Genomic DNA, 16,692 nt, shown 5'->3' on the forward strand with positions numbered 1-16,692 from the left:
CCAAAAGAAGGGAGGGAAGAGGGAAGGGGAGGGAGAGAGGGATGGAGGAGGGAAAGAAGAAAGAAATAGCATTGAGTTTCAGGGAATCGAAAGCATATGTGTATTCTTGAAGTTGGGAAGGATTGGCGAAAGTGTGCAGAGAGGTGAGTGTTCAGAAAGAGAAAGGAAAGAAAACCTTAGGGAAGTCTTAAAGGATGAAGCATCTGGGTTACAGATAAGGGGATAAATCAAGAATTACGATCACTTAAATACAAGTGTGGAGCCAACATGCAAATTCAGATCTGACTTAATAGCCTGTGCTGTCTCCTGTGCCACACCGCCTTTAAAGGCAGGAAAGGACAGCAGTAGAAGGACCCTAATACCTGTGTGAGAAGTCCAATTCCCTTGTCCACAGGGGAGCACATGGGGGCCCAGAGAAGTGGATTGACTTGCTCACAGTTACAGAGCTAGCTAGTGGCAGGCACAGGATAAGAAACCTATCGGGTGTGTCTATAGCCGGTCACAAAACCTGAATTTGTCAACCTGTCCCTTCCAGACCAGGGGCAAGTTCTGTGTCTCAGTAGCTCCTTTAGTCTATTTTCTCACTCTGCTGCTGGACAGAGCAAAAACTCTCAGTGCACAGCAGACTGTTGCCCTATTACTGTTCTCTGCCAGGGCCCTAGCCCTAGGTCATGTGTTTGCCATAGGGACTGCACAGCCTAGGGCCTTCGTGTGTTGTCAGTGCTCAGACATCTCTAGCCTTCACAACAAAGATGGTTTGCAGAAGTTACCAGATTTGTAATGGTATTCAAACTCTAACTGATGGTAGAGAAAACAGCAAGCAATTGGAGGCAGGATGTTGTAATTAAAAATCATTGAGCTGATAGAGTTATCAGGAAACCAGCAAATTGATCCCTCCATCTCCAGCCTAGATGGAAACATGTCTACTCCATGCTTAAAGCTTATCAGGGGAGAGACTTCAGCCTTTGCCTTTCAGTTGTTAGAACAGCTGATTACTTTTGCTAGATCCACTCCCAGGAAAAGATGGGAGGATATTCCGACCTCTAGGAAGTCCTCTTCTCCTTCCCAGAAACATGTCTTCCCTTCCCTATCCTCACACTCCCGAGCCCTGAAACTGGGTCCCTGTCATCTCCCAGGACCCAGCTATCATTCTGTCGCAGAGAGAAGTAGGGAAGGAATGCTGTTCTTCTTCCCCAGCTGATAGATAAAACCTCAGGCGAGTACTCTGACCTCTTCTCCCTCATGTCAGAAACAGGTAGGCTAGATGGCTTCTAAAAACCTTCCAGCTCCAAAAATCTAATCCTCGATTTTGCCAGTGGTTAACTTCTAAGACTTATTTCTTCCTAAAGGCATTTTAATTTTCATACAAAATATAATGGCAAAAAAAAAAAAAAGATCTTTCCTATATGCAAGAGAACAGACTCACACAATGAAATCACGGGCTTTGGAGGTGCTATCTGGGGACAGGACATTATGGAGGCCATACATTCCATCTACCCATCAGGCAGCACTGCCCATCACGATGACTATTCTCCTATTTGTGAAAAGAAGCCAAGAATTGGATCTGAAATATTTGTGATTCCCTGTATTTGAATAGATCTTCATTTTTTTTTTTTTTTTTGTGACTGTGGATACATGAATATGCTTGCAGAGCATAGCATTACATTATTAGCAGGGGGCATTAAATGTGTTATTTAGTATTACAGGTATTAGTCTCAAGCATTAGGGCAGATTAGCATTTGATATATTAGTTCTTCAGGGTTACAATTAAGGCTTGGATTCCTGATTGTTATATCCAATAACTGGATTGTGATTTGGCTCTTAATTCTACATTGAGTTCACCAACATTGACAGCCCAGTACTAATTAATTAATGACCATTCTTTATTTTCAACTGTGTATAAGAATAGGTTGTTCACATCTTCTGACTTATTATAGACTTTCAAGGTGACAATTTTGACTATGGACAGCCTTTTCACATTGTGGCATTTCTTAGCCTAGCTTTCTGAGAAACTCCATGCTGAATGCATGGCTTCAAGCCTTTAAAAAACTCTTAAGAAATCTTACCTGCCCATCCTTTATCCCCTCCACACTCCCTCCTTCTCTCACCTGCTTTCCAGAAGCAAAATCTTGAGTCTGTTGCTTTGACCCAAGCTCTGGTACTCCAGACACCCCATCACTGTCTCAGAACAGAAAAGTCAGACATCCATCACAGATAACAGATGAGAAGGTCAAATATAAACATTTCTTCTATGGTGATTAATTAATAATGTTTTTTAGGCCTTCTGTCAATATGGTACTTGCATTTGGGCTCACAAGGGCACTCCTAAATACTTACCAATATGTAAGAGTGCTTTTAAATGGACTTGATATGCTCAGCTCTGTGGTTTAAGCCTTCAAGCAGGCAAGAAGTGGAAATCTTTGTAACTGGGTGCATATATATTTTTTTTAAGATTTTATTTATTTATTTATTTGACAGAGAGAGAAATCACAAGTAGGCAGAAAGGCAGGCAGAGAGAAGGGGAAGTGGACTCTCTGCTCAGCAGGGCTCGATGTGGGGCTCGATCCCAGGACCCTGAGATCATGACCTGAGCAGAAGGCAGAGGCTTAACCCACTGAGCCCCTGGCGCCCCTGGGTGCATGTATTTCTAAAGGCTTAATACATCCCACCATCATCTTCCCAGAGCCTTCCTAAGACAAGGAGTCTGAGAGAAGAAGACATAACACCCTTCTTAAGAAGCACAGCATTACCCACTTGCCTTTCCCCCAGTCTGGTCTGAGTCAGAGACTTTGACAACTGAGGTTTCCCACCCCTCCATGGTGGCACCGGCCCTTGCGTACTGACTCTGTTCTCACCAGGGCAATTACCTTTATGCCACTGAAGGTGTACGCTACTGGCTTTGGCCACAGCCATCTTTGCAGCTCTCTTCCTCCTCACGCTGTGCATGGTGTGCCTTTAATTCATGGGTGAGAGCCTGTGTCCACCCAATCCTACAGCATGTAGACATCCAGAGTCAGTGCTAAACTCGGACTCTGATATCTGTCTTACACCTCTCAAACCCCATCACTGGGTAGTATCAATGCCCTCCTACCCCTGACATCCCCCTTCCCACAACAGCACACTCCTCTGGCACGTCAATCCCCTACTGACGAAGGTGATGTCTGCTGGTTCCATCTTCCACAGATGAGTGGTGTCATATAAATTCCCCAAAGCCAGCAGCAGTGGCTGAATGGAAATAGACAGCCACTACCTGCGTCTACCCCAGATTCTCCCATCACTCTGGATTTCTATCTTGGAGGGCTCCAGGGGTATTGTGAAGAAAGAAATGCTGGATTTCAGGTCCCTGTGGGTTGAAGTATGGTACCATGATTAAATATGATGCTGATGTGGTAAGTGCTGTGAAGTGAATAGACCTGACAATTCACAGACCTGCACCCCTGGGCCAAATAATACATTATGTGTTAATAAAAATTTTAAAAAATTTTAAAAATATGATGCCGAATTCTTCTCTAGGCAACAATAAACATAGGAGGCTTGGAGACATGTAGATATGACTATCCTTTTCATCTCCCAGTTCATTTTGTGCTGGCAGAGCTATAGCCCAGGCTGGGAATGGAGCACTTGGTATGTATGTGGTGACTTTTGCCTGAAGAAAATGGGGCTCATCATGCCTCCACATTGTACTTGTAGCCTGTGGAGAATAGATAGGGCAGTGGTTCTCCAAGAGATTTGCTATGAAATGCTTCTCAGACCACCTGGGGAGACACTATGGTGACAATGATGCCTTATTCTGTGTGGTGTATGTCAACCTGCTTTTTAGGCTGTGAAAGTGGTCATCAGACAGAATGGAGAAAACCAGTGCCATGTCTGCATCATTCGTAAGGTGCAGAGAGTGTGGGGAACTCTCCTGATGTCCGCAGCAGCATCGGCAAAGAGCAGCCCCCCTTCACAGGTACGCACCCAGCACAAAGCCTGAGGTTCCCCTTGTGAACAGGGACTTGGATGCTCCTCTCTTAATAGTGGGAAATCCTGGCTGTAGGACCTGTGCTAGTTCTCATGCCTGGGAAAAGGTGTGGGAGGGAGGCGGGTAGCAAGAGAACTCTGGGAGGGTTCTGCCTCACTCCGTTCATTTAACAACCCCCGCATAAACACAGGTGCATCACGCACGCGTGCACACACACACACACACACAGTTAAGCCAGACATCATTCACTTGTGAAAGCCACACTAATCAACCAGCCTCCCCCACAGCCGTATCCACTCCCCATGAATACTCATGTATCACACACAGAGCAATTTAAAAAAAAAAAAATTCCAGGCAGTCCAGGGAGCTATACTTTTTTTTTTTTCCTTTCTCATTTCCCCCTAAAAAAAGGCCTTCTAAGAAGATATATTAAACCAGGTAAACTTTTACTTATGTTCATGTGGCTGGAGCAGATTGACAAAGAAAACAATCACAAAATAAATATTTTTGTTTTGTTTTGTTTTGTTTTTAAAAAAGAACGCTTCCCTATACATCGTCTCTTTCTAACTTGATGGAGCTGCTTTCTTGGGCGGGATGGGTGCTGTGGCAAGAGGAGCTCCGGCTGGACCACGAGGGGGACAGGGAGCGAAGTGGTGAGGCCGAGGAAGCAAGGGGGCCGAGGGAGGGAGGAGGGGGGCGCAGAGCAAGGCTGCCTGCCTGCCCGCGCGGTCCTCTGTCAGTGTCCCCTTGAGTTTCCCGGGGGCGCCGGCTTGAGAAGCAGTCAGTGTCTGGAAGGGCACAGACAAGGCAGCATACAAAAAGTAAGAACCAACATGGGGCATCACGAAACAACGCCGTTTTAAGAAATCAGGTTAAAAAGAATACAAAAGTGACTCCACGGAGGGGGAGGAGGAGCTGCTCTATTTCCTACCGCTGTGCCCCCTCTTGCTTCCTTGAATGATAAGAATCACTTTTCAGGATTTATTTTTTCATGGTTTGGCTGGTTCTTTTGCTTAATCTCTCCCTTGGCTCCTCTGCTTCAACTGCATCATTCGAAAGCACCGACTTTACAGATTTGTAGCCTCCCTGTGTGAGTGAGCGTGCATGCATGTGTGTGCACGCGTGCGCACGCACATGGTGAGTGTGTGCGTGTGTGCAGTGGCTGTTTCTTTCTCTCCTGCCTGCTTCAGGCCAAGCCCTGAGGTCCCGACAGCTGAGGGGCTACAAGTCCCAAGGGAGAACCCTGTTGGCACTAAGGTGAGGGCTCGCATGATCTCTGCGCCCCGCGATCGGCGGATCACCCTGGACCACCTCCCTCCCCAGCCCTGGAGCGGGGCCCCCATTAACTACAGAGTTTGCCTGTCTCGTACTCCACGGGGTTTGGCAGCTTGGAATTGAAAGCCCTCAGGGAGGACTGGATCCTGCCCACCTCGTTGTTGGCCAGCTTGAGCCGGTGCCGGAGCAAGCATGAGAAAAGGTCGAGCCGGACTTTGCCGGGTGGGGAAAGCTGGTTTACCCGGTCCCTGAGCTCTATGAGCTGCAAGAGGGCAGAGTCCTGGGAACCTTGAGTGTACGGGTAGTCCAGCTGGAGAATTAAGTCCCGGATGGCGTCCGGGTCAAAGGGGAGGCTGTAGCCAAAGACCTGCAAGGTGTTGATTTTCATGTATCCTAAGTTCTTGGAGGGGTCGGTCATCTCCAGGGGCTCGTAGTAGATTGTCTCGTTGGAGCTGTCATCCAGGGACTTGATCCGGCTCCGCAGGTAAACATGGACTGTCTCGAAGAAGGTCTTCCACCTGTTCCCCAGGGTGATAGTCCAGTTTTGGCACTGGGCGGCCGCGTCCACGTTAGTCCTCTCCCAGTCGGGGAAGCTGCCCTCACTCACGGGCATGAACCAGCTCTCAGAGTGGCTGCCCCCGAACGGGTTGACGTAGACGGCCATGACCGGCTCCAGGGTGCTGTTCTTGGTGAGGCAGATCTGCAGGGACAGCGCCAGCATCACATGCACCAGCCCTGGCTGGTACTTGTTGCTCTTGAGCGTGAGAAGCATGCGTTTCCTCCACGAGGGGTCGAACCAGCTGCCTAGGCGCATGTCATTGCTGATGAAGATGGAGTGTACCTCGATGCGGCTGTCCCGCTTCTGCAGCAGGTACTTCAGCTCCAGGTCCTGCAGGTCCGTCTCCAGCCCCAGGAAGTTCTCCAGGGACTCGGCCACCTCCGGCCGGCACGAGCCCTGCGCCAGCACGTAGCCCGGGTTGCAGCCCCCGCAGCGCGTGCTGTTGTCCGGAGCGCAGTGGGCGCAGGCGGGCCCCTCCCCCACGGCACACGGGATGGGGCCCTGGCAGGAAGACTGGTCGTAGGGGCAGGTGCAGCTGTGGCTCTGCTCCAGGAAGGTGCCGGGAAGGGTGCTCTCTGCACAGTAGAGGAGCGACTGGACTCGGTTCCACCAATAGGACAAGGACCTTGGGGAAGGGAGGTAGACATAAACAGGGAGTCAGAGGAAGCCCACCACCGTCTCTCCCGAGGGTGGGAGGACACTGACCAACAGGCAGGAGAGGTAATGAGAAGGACAAGAGCCCCAAGTTCCCTGCATGATGTAAACCCCCTGCTGCACCACTCTGGAATGATTGAGTCAGGCCCGCAGCGCAGCGTCTGACAGACAGATCAACACCAGAAATACTTGACACCAGACTTGCCCAGCGAGCAGCCAGCTTCGTCCCACCCCAGTACCACCTCCTTCCCTCCCTCTGCAGCCTACAGGAGATCTCCTGCAGCCTCTGCATCAAAACCCCTTCTGCATTTGTCAGACTTCCGGGTAAGACTATCCAACAACTGGCTCTCCCCGCTCCCAGCGTCCCATCAGGTTCTTTCCCACTTCTCCATCGCTGTCTTTTCTATTCCCTCTGCTTCTGTCACTCTGCAACCAGGAACAGGAATTTCCTATGGCTGGCTCCCTCTTCTGATTTACATCTCAGCTCCTCTGGTCCCCCCCTCAAAGAGGTCTCCCGTGACGCCCTTTTCAGAAGAACCACCCATTCGCTATCACATCGCGCTGTTTTCACATAATGCACGGCAGGGATCAGGACTGGACATTATTGTCTACTGGTGATGTGTCCCCAGACGGCTTCTCTGTGGATGCCGCGAGAGCAGGGACGCTGCGGCATTGGCCAGCACGTTCTCAGAAACCAGGTAAGTGCCTCAGAGCCTCTGCTGGCCAGAGCTCTCCACTCACGCTTCCCTCCTTCCCGAGGCCTCGGTGCGAGCGGCACCTCTGCTGGGTGAGGCAAGGCCCCCCCTCCCAGCGCCCCACTTCCATCTGTCCCATAGTCTGGCCGAGACTTCCTTCTCCGAGGTGGCTTTTCTCTCCAGCTCCCACTTTTCACTAGACCATGCCTCTGATTTATGTTCTGGGAATATGACTTTAAGTGGCCACCACATAGTTAAAATTTTGCAGTTTTGGGGTTTCTGTGTATTTATTAGATCTTCCCAATGAACAAATACCCCCCACCCCCAAACACACTGCTTAAAATCAGGATATGCCGTATGTACTTGTTGACCCACTGGGCACCCAAGGGGGAGGTTGGAGTGAGCATCAGAGGCCAGGGAGCCCCGCCTCGCCTTCCCCTCCTGTGACTGAGAGTGGTCGCTTGTGTGAAACCACCCGATGTGCGTATTCTCACCGTATGCAGTCGGAGTGTGAGCTACAACTCCACCCCTTTCTTCCCTAAAAAAAAAAAAAGCCTTAAAAATGAGTGAGAATCGGAGTATTATTAGAATAACATTGGAATCTACCATAATTTATACAGAAGTAAAATTAGCCTCTGTTTCCTCTCCCACACTTCAGACACAAGTCAGAATTGAGCAGGACACATAAGGAGGTAAAGGCGGCAGGAGACTCTCCCAAGGCCTCACGTGGGTCCCCATGGCCGGCTCTCCCCTGTGGGACAGAGGACGCCCCAGCTTCAGCCACTCCGGGGGAAGGTGCCATGTTCGGGCCTGGCGGCCGGGAAGCTCACCTCTCCTTGGGCAGGCGGAAGCGAGGCTGCCGGGGGCAGCGCTTACACAGGTTGAAGAGCCGGCGGACGATCCGATGGGTTTTCTTGAACAGCAGTTTCAGGCTGGCCCCCAGCTGCTGGTAGCGGTGCTGAAGGCTGGTGTCCATGGCCCAGAACTGCGAGATGGCCGTGGAGTTCAGGAACCTGTCGTCTGGCAGCCTTTTCAGCAGGGTCTGGAATTCCTCTGCGGGCAAGGACACAGAGTGGTGCTCAGGGAGCACCATGCAGACCCTGGGAGGGGCAGGAGGGCACTGCCCAGACCCAGCGGGCCTTGGTGAGTCCCTGCCTGAGGAAGGAGGCTTCCCACCTACTCTCCCAGGCCCTTGGATAGATTTCCTTTTCAACAGCTTTATTTGGAAAATAATTAACATACCATAAACAATAGCTTTAGGATTCTTTTCTCTCTTTCCTGCCCCTAATAGGCTTCTGAATTTCAAAACAGATTTCTGTCCTGCCCAAGCAGGCCAGAGGTGCTGCTTTTTTTTTTTTTTTTTTTTAAATTTATTGATTTGACAGAGAGAGATCACAAGTAGACAGAGAGGCAGGCAGAGAGAGAGAGAGGGAAGCAGGCTCCCTGCCGAGCAGAGAGCCCGATGCGGGACTCGATCCCAGGACCCCGAGATCATGACCTGAGCCGAAGGCAGCGGCTTAACCCACTGAGCCACCCAGGCGCCCCCAGAGGTGCTGCTTTTGCCAATGACCTTGGATGCACCGCTTTCTCCCTCTGTAACTCCTTATACATCATTCACAACTGCCACAGGCCCGTCCCCTTCAGTCATACCACAGACACCCCAGGGAAGCTGTGCGGCAGTCACGAAGGGACGAGTGCATGGCGAGTGCGGACACAGAGCACCCAGCTCAGAAAGCTGCTTAGAAACCTCCAGTCCCTGCACCCAGCCTCTCCCATCCACATCCTTCCTCAGACTCTGGAACACCCTTTGTCTCTTTCAAGCTTCGGCTCTTGGCAGATTCCTGGTCTTTCCCGTGGCTAATCCAGAAGCAAGACGCTCTCTGGCTCTCAGTGCCTATTGCAAGTCTGTGTTCTCTGAGTTTCCCGGGCACAGCATGTTTGCTGAACTCATGCTCAGATCTGCTTACTTGGGACCTGCAGCCACTGGTGGGGGTCCAGATAGCCCTCATTTACTCATTAGCAGTAAATAACCGATGGTGGTGGGAGCCCAACATCATGTTCCACAGTAAGCAGCACTGAACGTGTCCCACCATCACAACCCAGTTCAGCTGGGGCTGTGGGGACTGGAATGTTCTTAGCAATTAACTGCCATGTCTGGGACTTGAAATGACAATGCACGGGGCCTCAGCTCATTCTGATTTCTCAGGCACCTGGTTATTCACCCCTCTACCCCTCTCCCAATGGTTTGAGAATCATACCTGATGATGACATTAACAACTAGGATGTATGTAATTGGGTTTGGTCTTTTGTTTTTGTTTTTTAGAGACAGAGAAAGGCAGAGACTCTTAAGCAGGCTCCATACCAGGTGCAGAGAGCCTGACATGGGGCTCGATCTCACGATCCTGAGAACATGACCTGAGCCAAAATCAAGAGCGAGATGCTTAACCGACTGAGCCACCCAGGTGCCCCTCATCATTCTTTTTATAAAACATTTAAGCTCACAAAAGAGCACAAGGAGTAACAGGACAAACCCCTTTGTGCCCACCACCTAGATTTAGGCATTTTGCTTTATTGGCTTCAGTCTTTTGTTCTGTTTTGTTTTTGAGAAATAAGGCAATGAGAATATATAATCGAAGGCCGTAAACTGCCCCTCTCCATCAACCACTCTCTTGGATGTTCAGTAGTTACCATATATTTCTTCACGTTTTCTACAAACACATTTATCTGTAAAAATATTAAGTATCGGCTAGTATGTTTTAAAGCATCATATAAATAGTATTAAATATGTCTTATATTTAATACATGTTACAGTATTATTATATTGATATACTATGTATACAAAATACATAACCTTTTTCATTTTGCTTCGTTTTACCCAACATTATGTTTCTGAGCTATATCCACAGAACTATTAGCTTATTTAGTGTTGAAGTGTACGAATGTACCAGAGTTATTTATACATGAATTTTATCCTACACTATCCCACGTGAGCCTCCCATCCACCCATTGTGATCACTTTCCCTCTTTTACAGATGGGGAAATGGGGGTATTGTGAAGCTGCACGGCTAATACGAGGTCATAAAACCAGTCAGTAACAGAGTGTCTTTTCTTTGGGGGCTGCTCTCAGAAAATGCCACATACTGGTTGGCTGATAAGCCACAAAAATTCATTTCTCATGGTTCAAGGACCCAAGAGTCCAAGATCAGGACACCAGCACGGTCAGGTTCTGGTGAAGGCCCTCTTCTGGGTTGCATAGGCCTAACTCTTCACTGTGTCTTCACGTGGTAGAAGGGGAGAGGGATCTTTCTGGCGCCTCTTTTATAAGAGCACCAATCCCTTAGTCACCTCCCAAAGGCCCCGCCTCCCTGGGCATTGTATTTTCAACATAAAAATGTCAGGGGACACAAAGGTTCAAAGGACACTCTGAGCATGGACTCAAAATCAGGTCCTGAATCTAGATCTCAAGGTAACGTTGACATTCGTTGTACCCACAACAAGCCCTCATCAGCATGTACTGGGTGCATGTACTGGGTGCTTCTAGAACTTCAGTAATTCAACAAATAGCCCTTGTGCACCTTATGTGCAGGCAAGGCCTATGCCCTCGAATATATTCACCTGAACTTACTACGTCCATCTTTTTGGTAGGGGTCATGTCCATTTGCATCGACAACAAAGATAACCACTTGAGACCTGCAGGGTGATATAACCCGCTAGGGGTCACGGACACAGGAAGCGGGTGAGCCAGGACCCATGCTGCGTTCCCCACATTCCAGTCCTGCACCTCCCAGCCATTCCCCATTGCCAGGGAGGAAATGGGGGCCAGCCGACTGCTCACCTGACTCCTCAAACTGCCGGTTGTGGGTCACCCAGGAGTCCTGGATCTGCAGCAGGCTGTCCTCCATGGCCTGGATGTCAGCGTCGGGACAGTTGCATTCCGGAAAGGTGGGGCTGCACTTGCACCAACAGTCGTTCCCCCTGCAGACGAGCTCGCCCTCGGAGCTGCACGTGATGTAGCTGAGTGCCGCGGCCACAAAGCGCTCACGCAGGTACGCGGGCAGCAGCACCTGCAGGCCTGGGGAAAAGCCGTCCCGGCGATTGTGGGGTAGGACCGGTAGGAACTCGGTGTCCCACACTCAGGGCTGCAGGATCCCCAGCTGGGGTTCTGCACACTTGTGCATTCTGGGCCCAAGAATGGCCGGTCACACCAGGGCCTGACCCTGTGGAGCTGGTTGGGTAAAAAGGGTCAGGCTGCCCCGGGGGACAGGTGGGAGGGGTCTGATAATGCAGATGAGGAGCATCAAAGCCCCAGGCTTAGGCAAACCCCTCACGTCAGCCAAATTGAGAGCCCGCGCGTATCACACGGATGGCCTTACTGGCTGCACATCAGCATTTCTAGGATGGGAACTGGAAGGAAAGCTTACAGCCCTCACAGGGGAGGAATCAAGGCTCAACGGACTTTTTGTTCTGCTTTCCACAGCCATCCTGGTTCTGGCTTCTCTGAGCTAAGCAGCAGACATCCTAAGATGTTATGCTGACCCCCGTCCCGGGGCTCCCACCACAGTGCTGATGACCAAGGGGGCCGCTCTGTTAGGAAGTGGGGGCAAGGGTTGCTGGTACGTAGTAGCCAGGCCCCACACCAAGTACTTAGTGTATATGATCATAAATAAAGTTCTGGGCAGACTGAGGCTCCTCTAGGGGAGGAGATCCGAGCTCAGTGGCCTCAGCCACCTGCTCGAGTGACAGTGCTCTTGAAATTGGCTTGGTGTCAGACCTGCCGCTGGTACCATCAGGTCATACTGCATCACTGGGACCGGCCGCCTGTCTCAGTTCACTTTAACTCTTCAGGGGATTGGAAAGTTAGCTGGTGGTGGGCATCCTAAGTTCAGTCAAGTCTGGGCAGGTATGAATGGTGCTCAGCTCTTTTCTAATTAGCTGCCTCTGATCTTGGATATAATCCACTAAATTGCTCCAAGCTTCAGTTTTCCTACCCATCTGTGGTGGGTATTATTTTACCAGTAGCAGAATATATTCCCGATTCAGCTTCAAGCCACTCAGGATGGCTGTTGGAAACATATCAAGAGGTGAATGAAGGACAGCCAGGCCGTTGGAGGCAGGCAGCCTGGGCCAGGTTCGAGGTCAGACCTGCAAGAGGCTCCCCAGTAGGGACCTTGTGAGAGACTGTGCCAGAAGGGTGAGGGACAGGAGAACTTCTGGGTACAATAATCTCCCCTCTCCTCAAATATCTGCCAGCTCTTTACTGTCACGCCCTTAACCTTGTCCTTGGCAGGAAATCAGAGTGCCCAAAGTATGTTATCCTCGTCTCAGCAGACCTCGGAACATAACTTAGAACTCTAGCAGCAGTGGGTGCTCGTTGTTCTTGCTCAAGGTCTGCCTCCTATTCTGAACGCTCCTAAATTCTCCTCTCCTCATGTCGTGCCCACAGCTGGCACTTGAGCAGCCCAGCCCACACACCCTGTCCACACGCTTGCTTTTGACGCACACCCTTCCAAGTCCTTTCTCTTCACCTCCCCCACTCCCTCCCTCCTCCTCACCATAACATTTCCCATTGCTATAAAATAAGTGCCCCGAGCAATGTCTGCATGAGTGATGGGCTATAAAATTAAATGGCATAAACCATTCCAAATGAACCACCAGACATTCCGAACTTCACTCATCGCTAATTTCCAGACGCAAACCCAGCCCACCGAGGGACAGGAGAAGAGGGACGCTAATGGCATGAGGCGCCTCTCTAAAGCAAGGAGTCTTTTACTCCTTTGTTTTATATATTCCTTGATTCCGAAAGTGCTGATGGGTTGCATCTAGCTCAGGTTGCCTGGAATTTGTAATCGTAGATCCTGGGTGAGGGCTATTGATTTTATAATACCGAGACAATAATATCTTAAACAGAGTCCAATTCAGTTAGGCCTTAAGAAAAATGAACTTTTCCCATTGCCAAACAGCTCTGTTTGAATCAGTTTGCATAGCCCTGGCCCAGGATGCTTGGGGGACAGGCAGCAGGAGCTGAGGGCCTCCCCTTAACCTCCCAGCCTCCAGGCCTCATGCCACCCCGTCTTTTTGCTTTCCTGTTTGCAAGGCTGTTTTGTCTAGTTCTGTCTCCAGTGGGGGCTCCCGTTCCTCTCAAACTGTTCTCCTCACTTTGATCTCCCAAGGGAGAGGACAGACTAATCACAGAAAGTAGAGACCACTCTTGGGGTAGCCAATGACCCCACAGTTTGTAAAGCTCTCAGCTGAGCTAGAGATGGTGGCCCCATAACCACTCTGCAAAGGCTAGCTATTCCCCAGTGTGTCCTTAGGACAAAGTGGAGGGTTCTTTGGGCAACAAAGGAGATCATCAAACCAGGCCACGGTATGGATGTGGTATTGCTGTAGGATAGTGACAGGGGTCTTGGGGAGGACTAACACGTGGGAGGGTGTGGGTGCCAAGTGGTATGAACAGTAGTCTTGGGTGCAGGATAAACCATGTCAGAAAAATCTCCTAAAAGAATGAGGGAAAGTTGTTTCATACGGGTCCCAGAACTCCTGGTGGTTCTGGTCCTTGGCAGGGTTTAGCCAAATGAGGCACCCAGGACCTTCTCCTGCTCCTCGGTGAGCCACGTTTTTCAGGAGATGTGAAAGATTTTGACACCCCTCCCATCGCGGGACCGCTTACCGAGTAACTGCACTTTGTTCTCCGGACTCTGTACCAGGACAGAGCTGACCGAATCCAGGTTGTCGTAGTTGCTGCAGCCCAGAGGGCCAGTCCTGGTCTCCGTGACCTAGAGAAGGAGGGCACAGTGTGGATTTAGATGCCCAGTGGAGACCAGCCCTAGGCGCTTCCCTTTCCAGCCATCTGACCTCAGGCCCCTTGTCTTGTCCTTGAGCAGCCCAAGAGCGCATGCGTTTCCCTTCCCCCAGGGGCATGAAGCCACCTTCCTTCCTTGTTCTAACTGGGTGAGTACTGGTGGTGGAGGGCGGCCAGCGGCAGGTTGTACACAGTGCGAGGCTTCCGAGGGAGCCAAAGGGAATTCACCTCTGGGAAGAAAAAATTCAACATAGGCAGAGGAAGATGGACCTCTAAGCCTGAGTCCCCCCCACTTCCTCCCCCAGAGGGAGACAGGAGTCCAGATGTGGATGCTGTCAGCCGGCTGGCAAGCCCAGCTGCATCCACTCGATGTGGTGCTCGCAGCTTTAGGGATCCCGAGGATGAAAAGCACTAGAGAAATAGGAGTTACGAGTATTATTATTAGTATTAAACATTTAAGTCCCACCTCGCCACTGAGATGTCCTTAGAGAAAATCAGCCATGGGCTTACTGCATATTTTAATAAGTATATTAAATATACATAAACTCTTATAGCCATGTAATATTCCAAAACACCACAGAATCATTTTAAAATATTATAAAGTTGGCCTATCCATTTTTCTCTGATGTTTTTAAAGTATAAGATGAAAAATGGGGAGCTTTAAATGCACTGAAATAATTCCCTAATAAGAATGATGGGGACCCACGGCCCTTTCTTCCCGGGATCTCCGAGAGCTTTGCCAACAATCAATCAACCAATCAACGAGTATTTATTGAGCAGCCGCTGTTCAATTCCGTATAATTCATCAAACATTCATAGAGTGCCTTTCCTGGAGTTCTTCAAGGAGTCGGCCCTGATATCTCGGACCTTCTCTCCTGGCTCTGGGCACCTCTGCTCTGCAGCAGGCGTAGAAGTTTCCATCCTTTTCCATAAAGATCTGGTTAAAGCCTGGGTCCTCCACACACTAAAGGCTCCCTGGGGCTAGGCTTCTATTCACCGTATTCACCAGGTTGTCAACAGCAACGAACACAGTGCCTGGCACATAGCAGATACTCAGTAACTTAGAGCATGTGTAATATGTTCCAGGCTTTGTGGGGCGGAGACTCAGTGAGCGGAGAGATGTGCAAGTTATGCACGGTGTGCTCCAGGAAATTACACCCTGGGGGAGAGGCAGGTGCACAATGCAACCGGGGGCGAGGCACCGAAGTCGAGCAGAAGCCCTGTGTCAGTGCGCACTCAGGAAAACAGAGCTCTGAGCAGAGAGAGGGAGCGGAAGGGAAGCAGCAACAGAGGAGACTCAACTGAACAGGTCCTTAAGAATAAGTAGACGTCTTAGTGAATCTCTGTATTATACACCTGGATGTAATATAACATGGTATGTTAACTATACAGGCATTAAAATAAAATAAAATAAAAAGTAAAATGAAATAAATAATAATAAAGAGAAACAGAAGCAGCCAGGCAGAGAAGGGAAAGAAAGTTCTCTGCAAACCAGGAGAAGGGGTGAGCATAAGCTGTAACACACAGCTGGAACGTGTGTCATGAAAATGTCCAGCACCCTGCAGGTTACAGGGTGGCGGGGGAGTCACCAGGTGACGAGCAAAGTAGAAATGACATTTTTAAAGAGAATTTAGTAGTTTTAGTCTTAAAAAAATACTCATGGGGGTGCCTGGGTGGCTCAGCGGGTTAAAGCCTCTGCCTTTGGCTCAGGTCATGATCCCAGGGTCCTGGGATGGAGTCCTGCATCGGGCTCTCTGCTCAGCAGGAGCCTGCTTCCCTCTCTCTCTCTCTACCTGCCTCTCTGCCTACTTGTGATCTCTGTCTGTCAAATGAATAAATAAAGTCTTTTAAAAAATGAAGTCTGGTTTGATACTGACTAGAAATAAGGTAGGGAGACAGATGGGAGAGAACCTCGTGACTTAAATTAGTCTGAGAAGGCTTCGTGGGGGAGGTGAGCCGTGAAGGATGAATAGGAATGGAGGGGAAAGAAGAGAGAATTAGGAGAAAAAGAGGTGATTACAGACAGAGACCAAGGCGTAGACAGACACAGCGCACGAAAAGCAGCAAACCCAGCCCGAATAAAGAATGGGACCAAGAGCATGACAGGGGCAGGAATGACTACCCTACGGTTGCCAAGTTCATCCCCCAACGTCATCTCTTCTAACCTTCACAGAAACTCTGAGACAAAGCTCACTACTATCACTCTCTGAAGAAGAAAACCAAGTTTCACAGAGTTTTGGTACCCAAGGCCACAGAGCTGAGAGTAGCTAAAACAGGATTTTAATGTTTGAGTCCTCAGTCTCCTCCTGTCTCCTGTGAGGGTGTGTCAGAGGACTGCAGAAAATAGAGTTAAACCCCTCTGGGTGACATCACGCCTAAAAACAAGTATCAACAGAGCAGTTCATCCAAACTAGTTCAGTGATCTGCCCTCTGCTCGGAACGTGAACCCGGGGCAAAACAAACTGTATGGACTCGAGACCACCGTATCCTAATACTACAGATGAGGAGCCCTTGGCCAGGTAGGTGAAATGATTTATTCAAGGTCACACAGCTAGTTACCTACAGGACTCGGATTCATTCCTCTCATTCACACCTTCTCTCACTCGCCCATTTATTCATTTAACTATGCAAGGAGCATCCAGAACTCACCCTGAGTAAGGCACAGGCACTGCCATCAGGAGTTCAGAGACCAGAAGAAACATGCTTCCGTAAGCCCAGCGTTCGGGCTGTTACACCTGCCTCC

The 16,692-nt window shown here is 49.8% G+C and overlaps 1 protein-coding gene and 1 long non-coding RNA gene across 3 annotated transcripts in view; one reads left to right on the top strand and one right to left on the bottom strand.

The window, feature by feature from the left end:
* Positions 1 to 4,389: 4,389 nt before the first annotated feature.
* BRINP2 (BMP/retinoic acid inducible neural specific 2) overlaps positions 4,390 to 16,692 on the bottom strand; it is a 108,737-nt gene continuing 96,434 nt past the window's right edge. Inside the window, exons 5-8 of the mRNA XM_047704925.1 lie at positions 13,818 to 13,923; positions 10,983 to 11,219; positions 7,978 to 8,200; positions 4,390 to 6,423 (exon numbers count right to left, since the gene is read on the bottom strand). Of these exons, the coding sequence (XP_047560881.1) occupies positions 5,307 to 6,423; positions 7,978 to 8,200; positions 10,983 to 11,219; positions 13,818 to 13,923 (1,683 nt within the window). The 3' untranslated portion in view covers positions 4,390 to 5,306. The remainder of the gene's footprint in view (positions 6,424 to 7,977; positions 8,201 to 10,982; positions 11,220 to 13,817; positions 13,924 to 16,692) is intronic.
* On the top strand, positions 6,219 to 16,278 carry LOC125085954 (uncharacterized). Of its 2 annotated transcripts, XR_007123047.1 has the most exons (6): positions 6,219 to 6,776; positions 6,960 to 7,150; positions 10,180 to 10,234; positions 11,018 to 11,193; positions 11,625 to 11,760; positions 16,123 to 16,278. It is a non-coding gene; the product is annotated as an uncharacterized LOC125085954 (long non-coding RNA). The 2 variants fall into 2 exon arrangements; XR_007123046.1 differs by having other exon boundaries at positions 6,219 to 7,150; positions 16,123 to 16,276.

Source organism: Lutra lutra, chromosome 15, assembly GCF_902655055.1.
Source record: "Lutra lutra chromosome 15, mLutLut1.2, whole genome shotgun sequence".
In the NCBI taxonomy this organism is placed as follows: domain Eukaryota; kingdom Metazoa; phylum Chordata; class Mammalia; order Carnivora; family Mustelidae; genus Lutra; species Lutra lutra.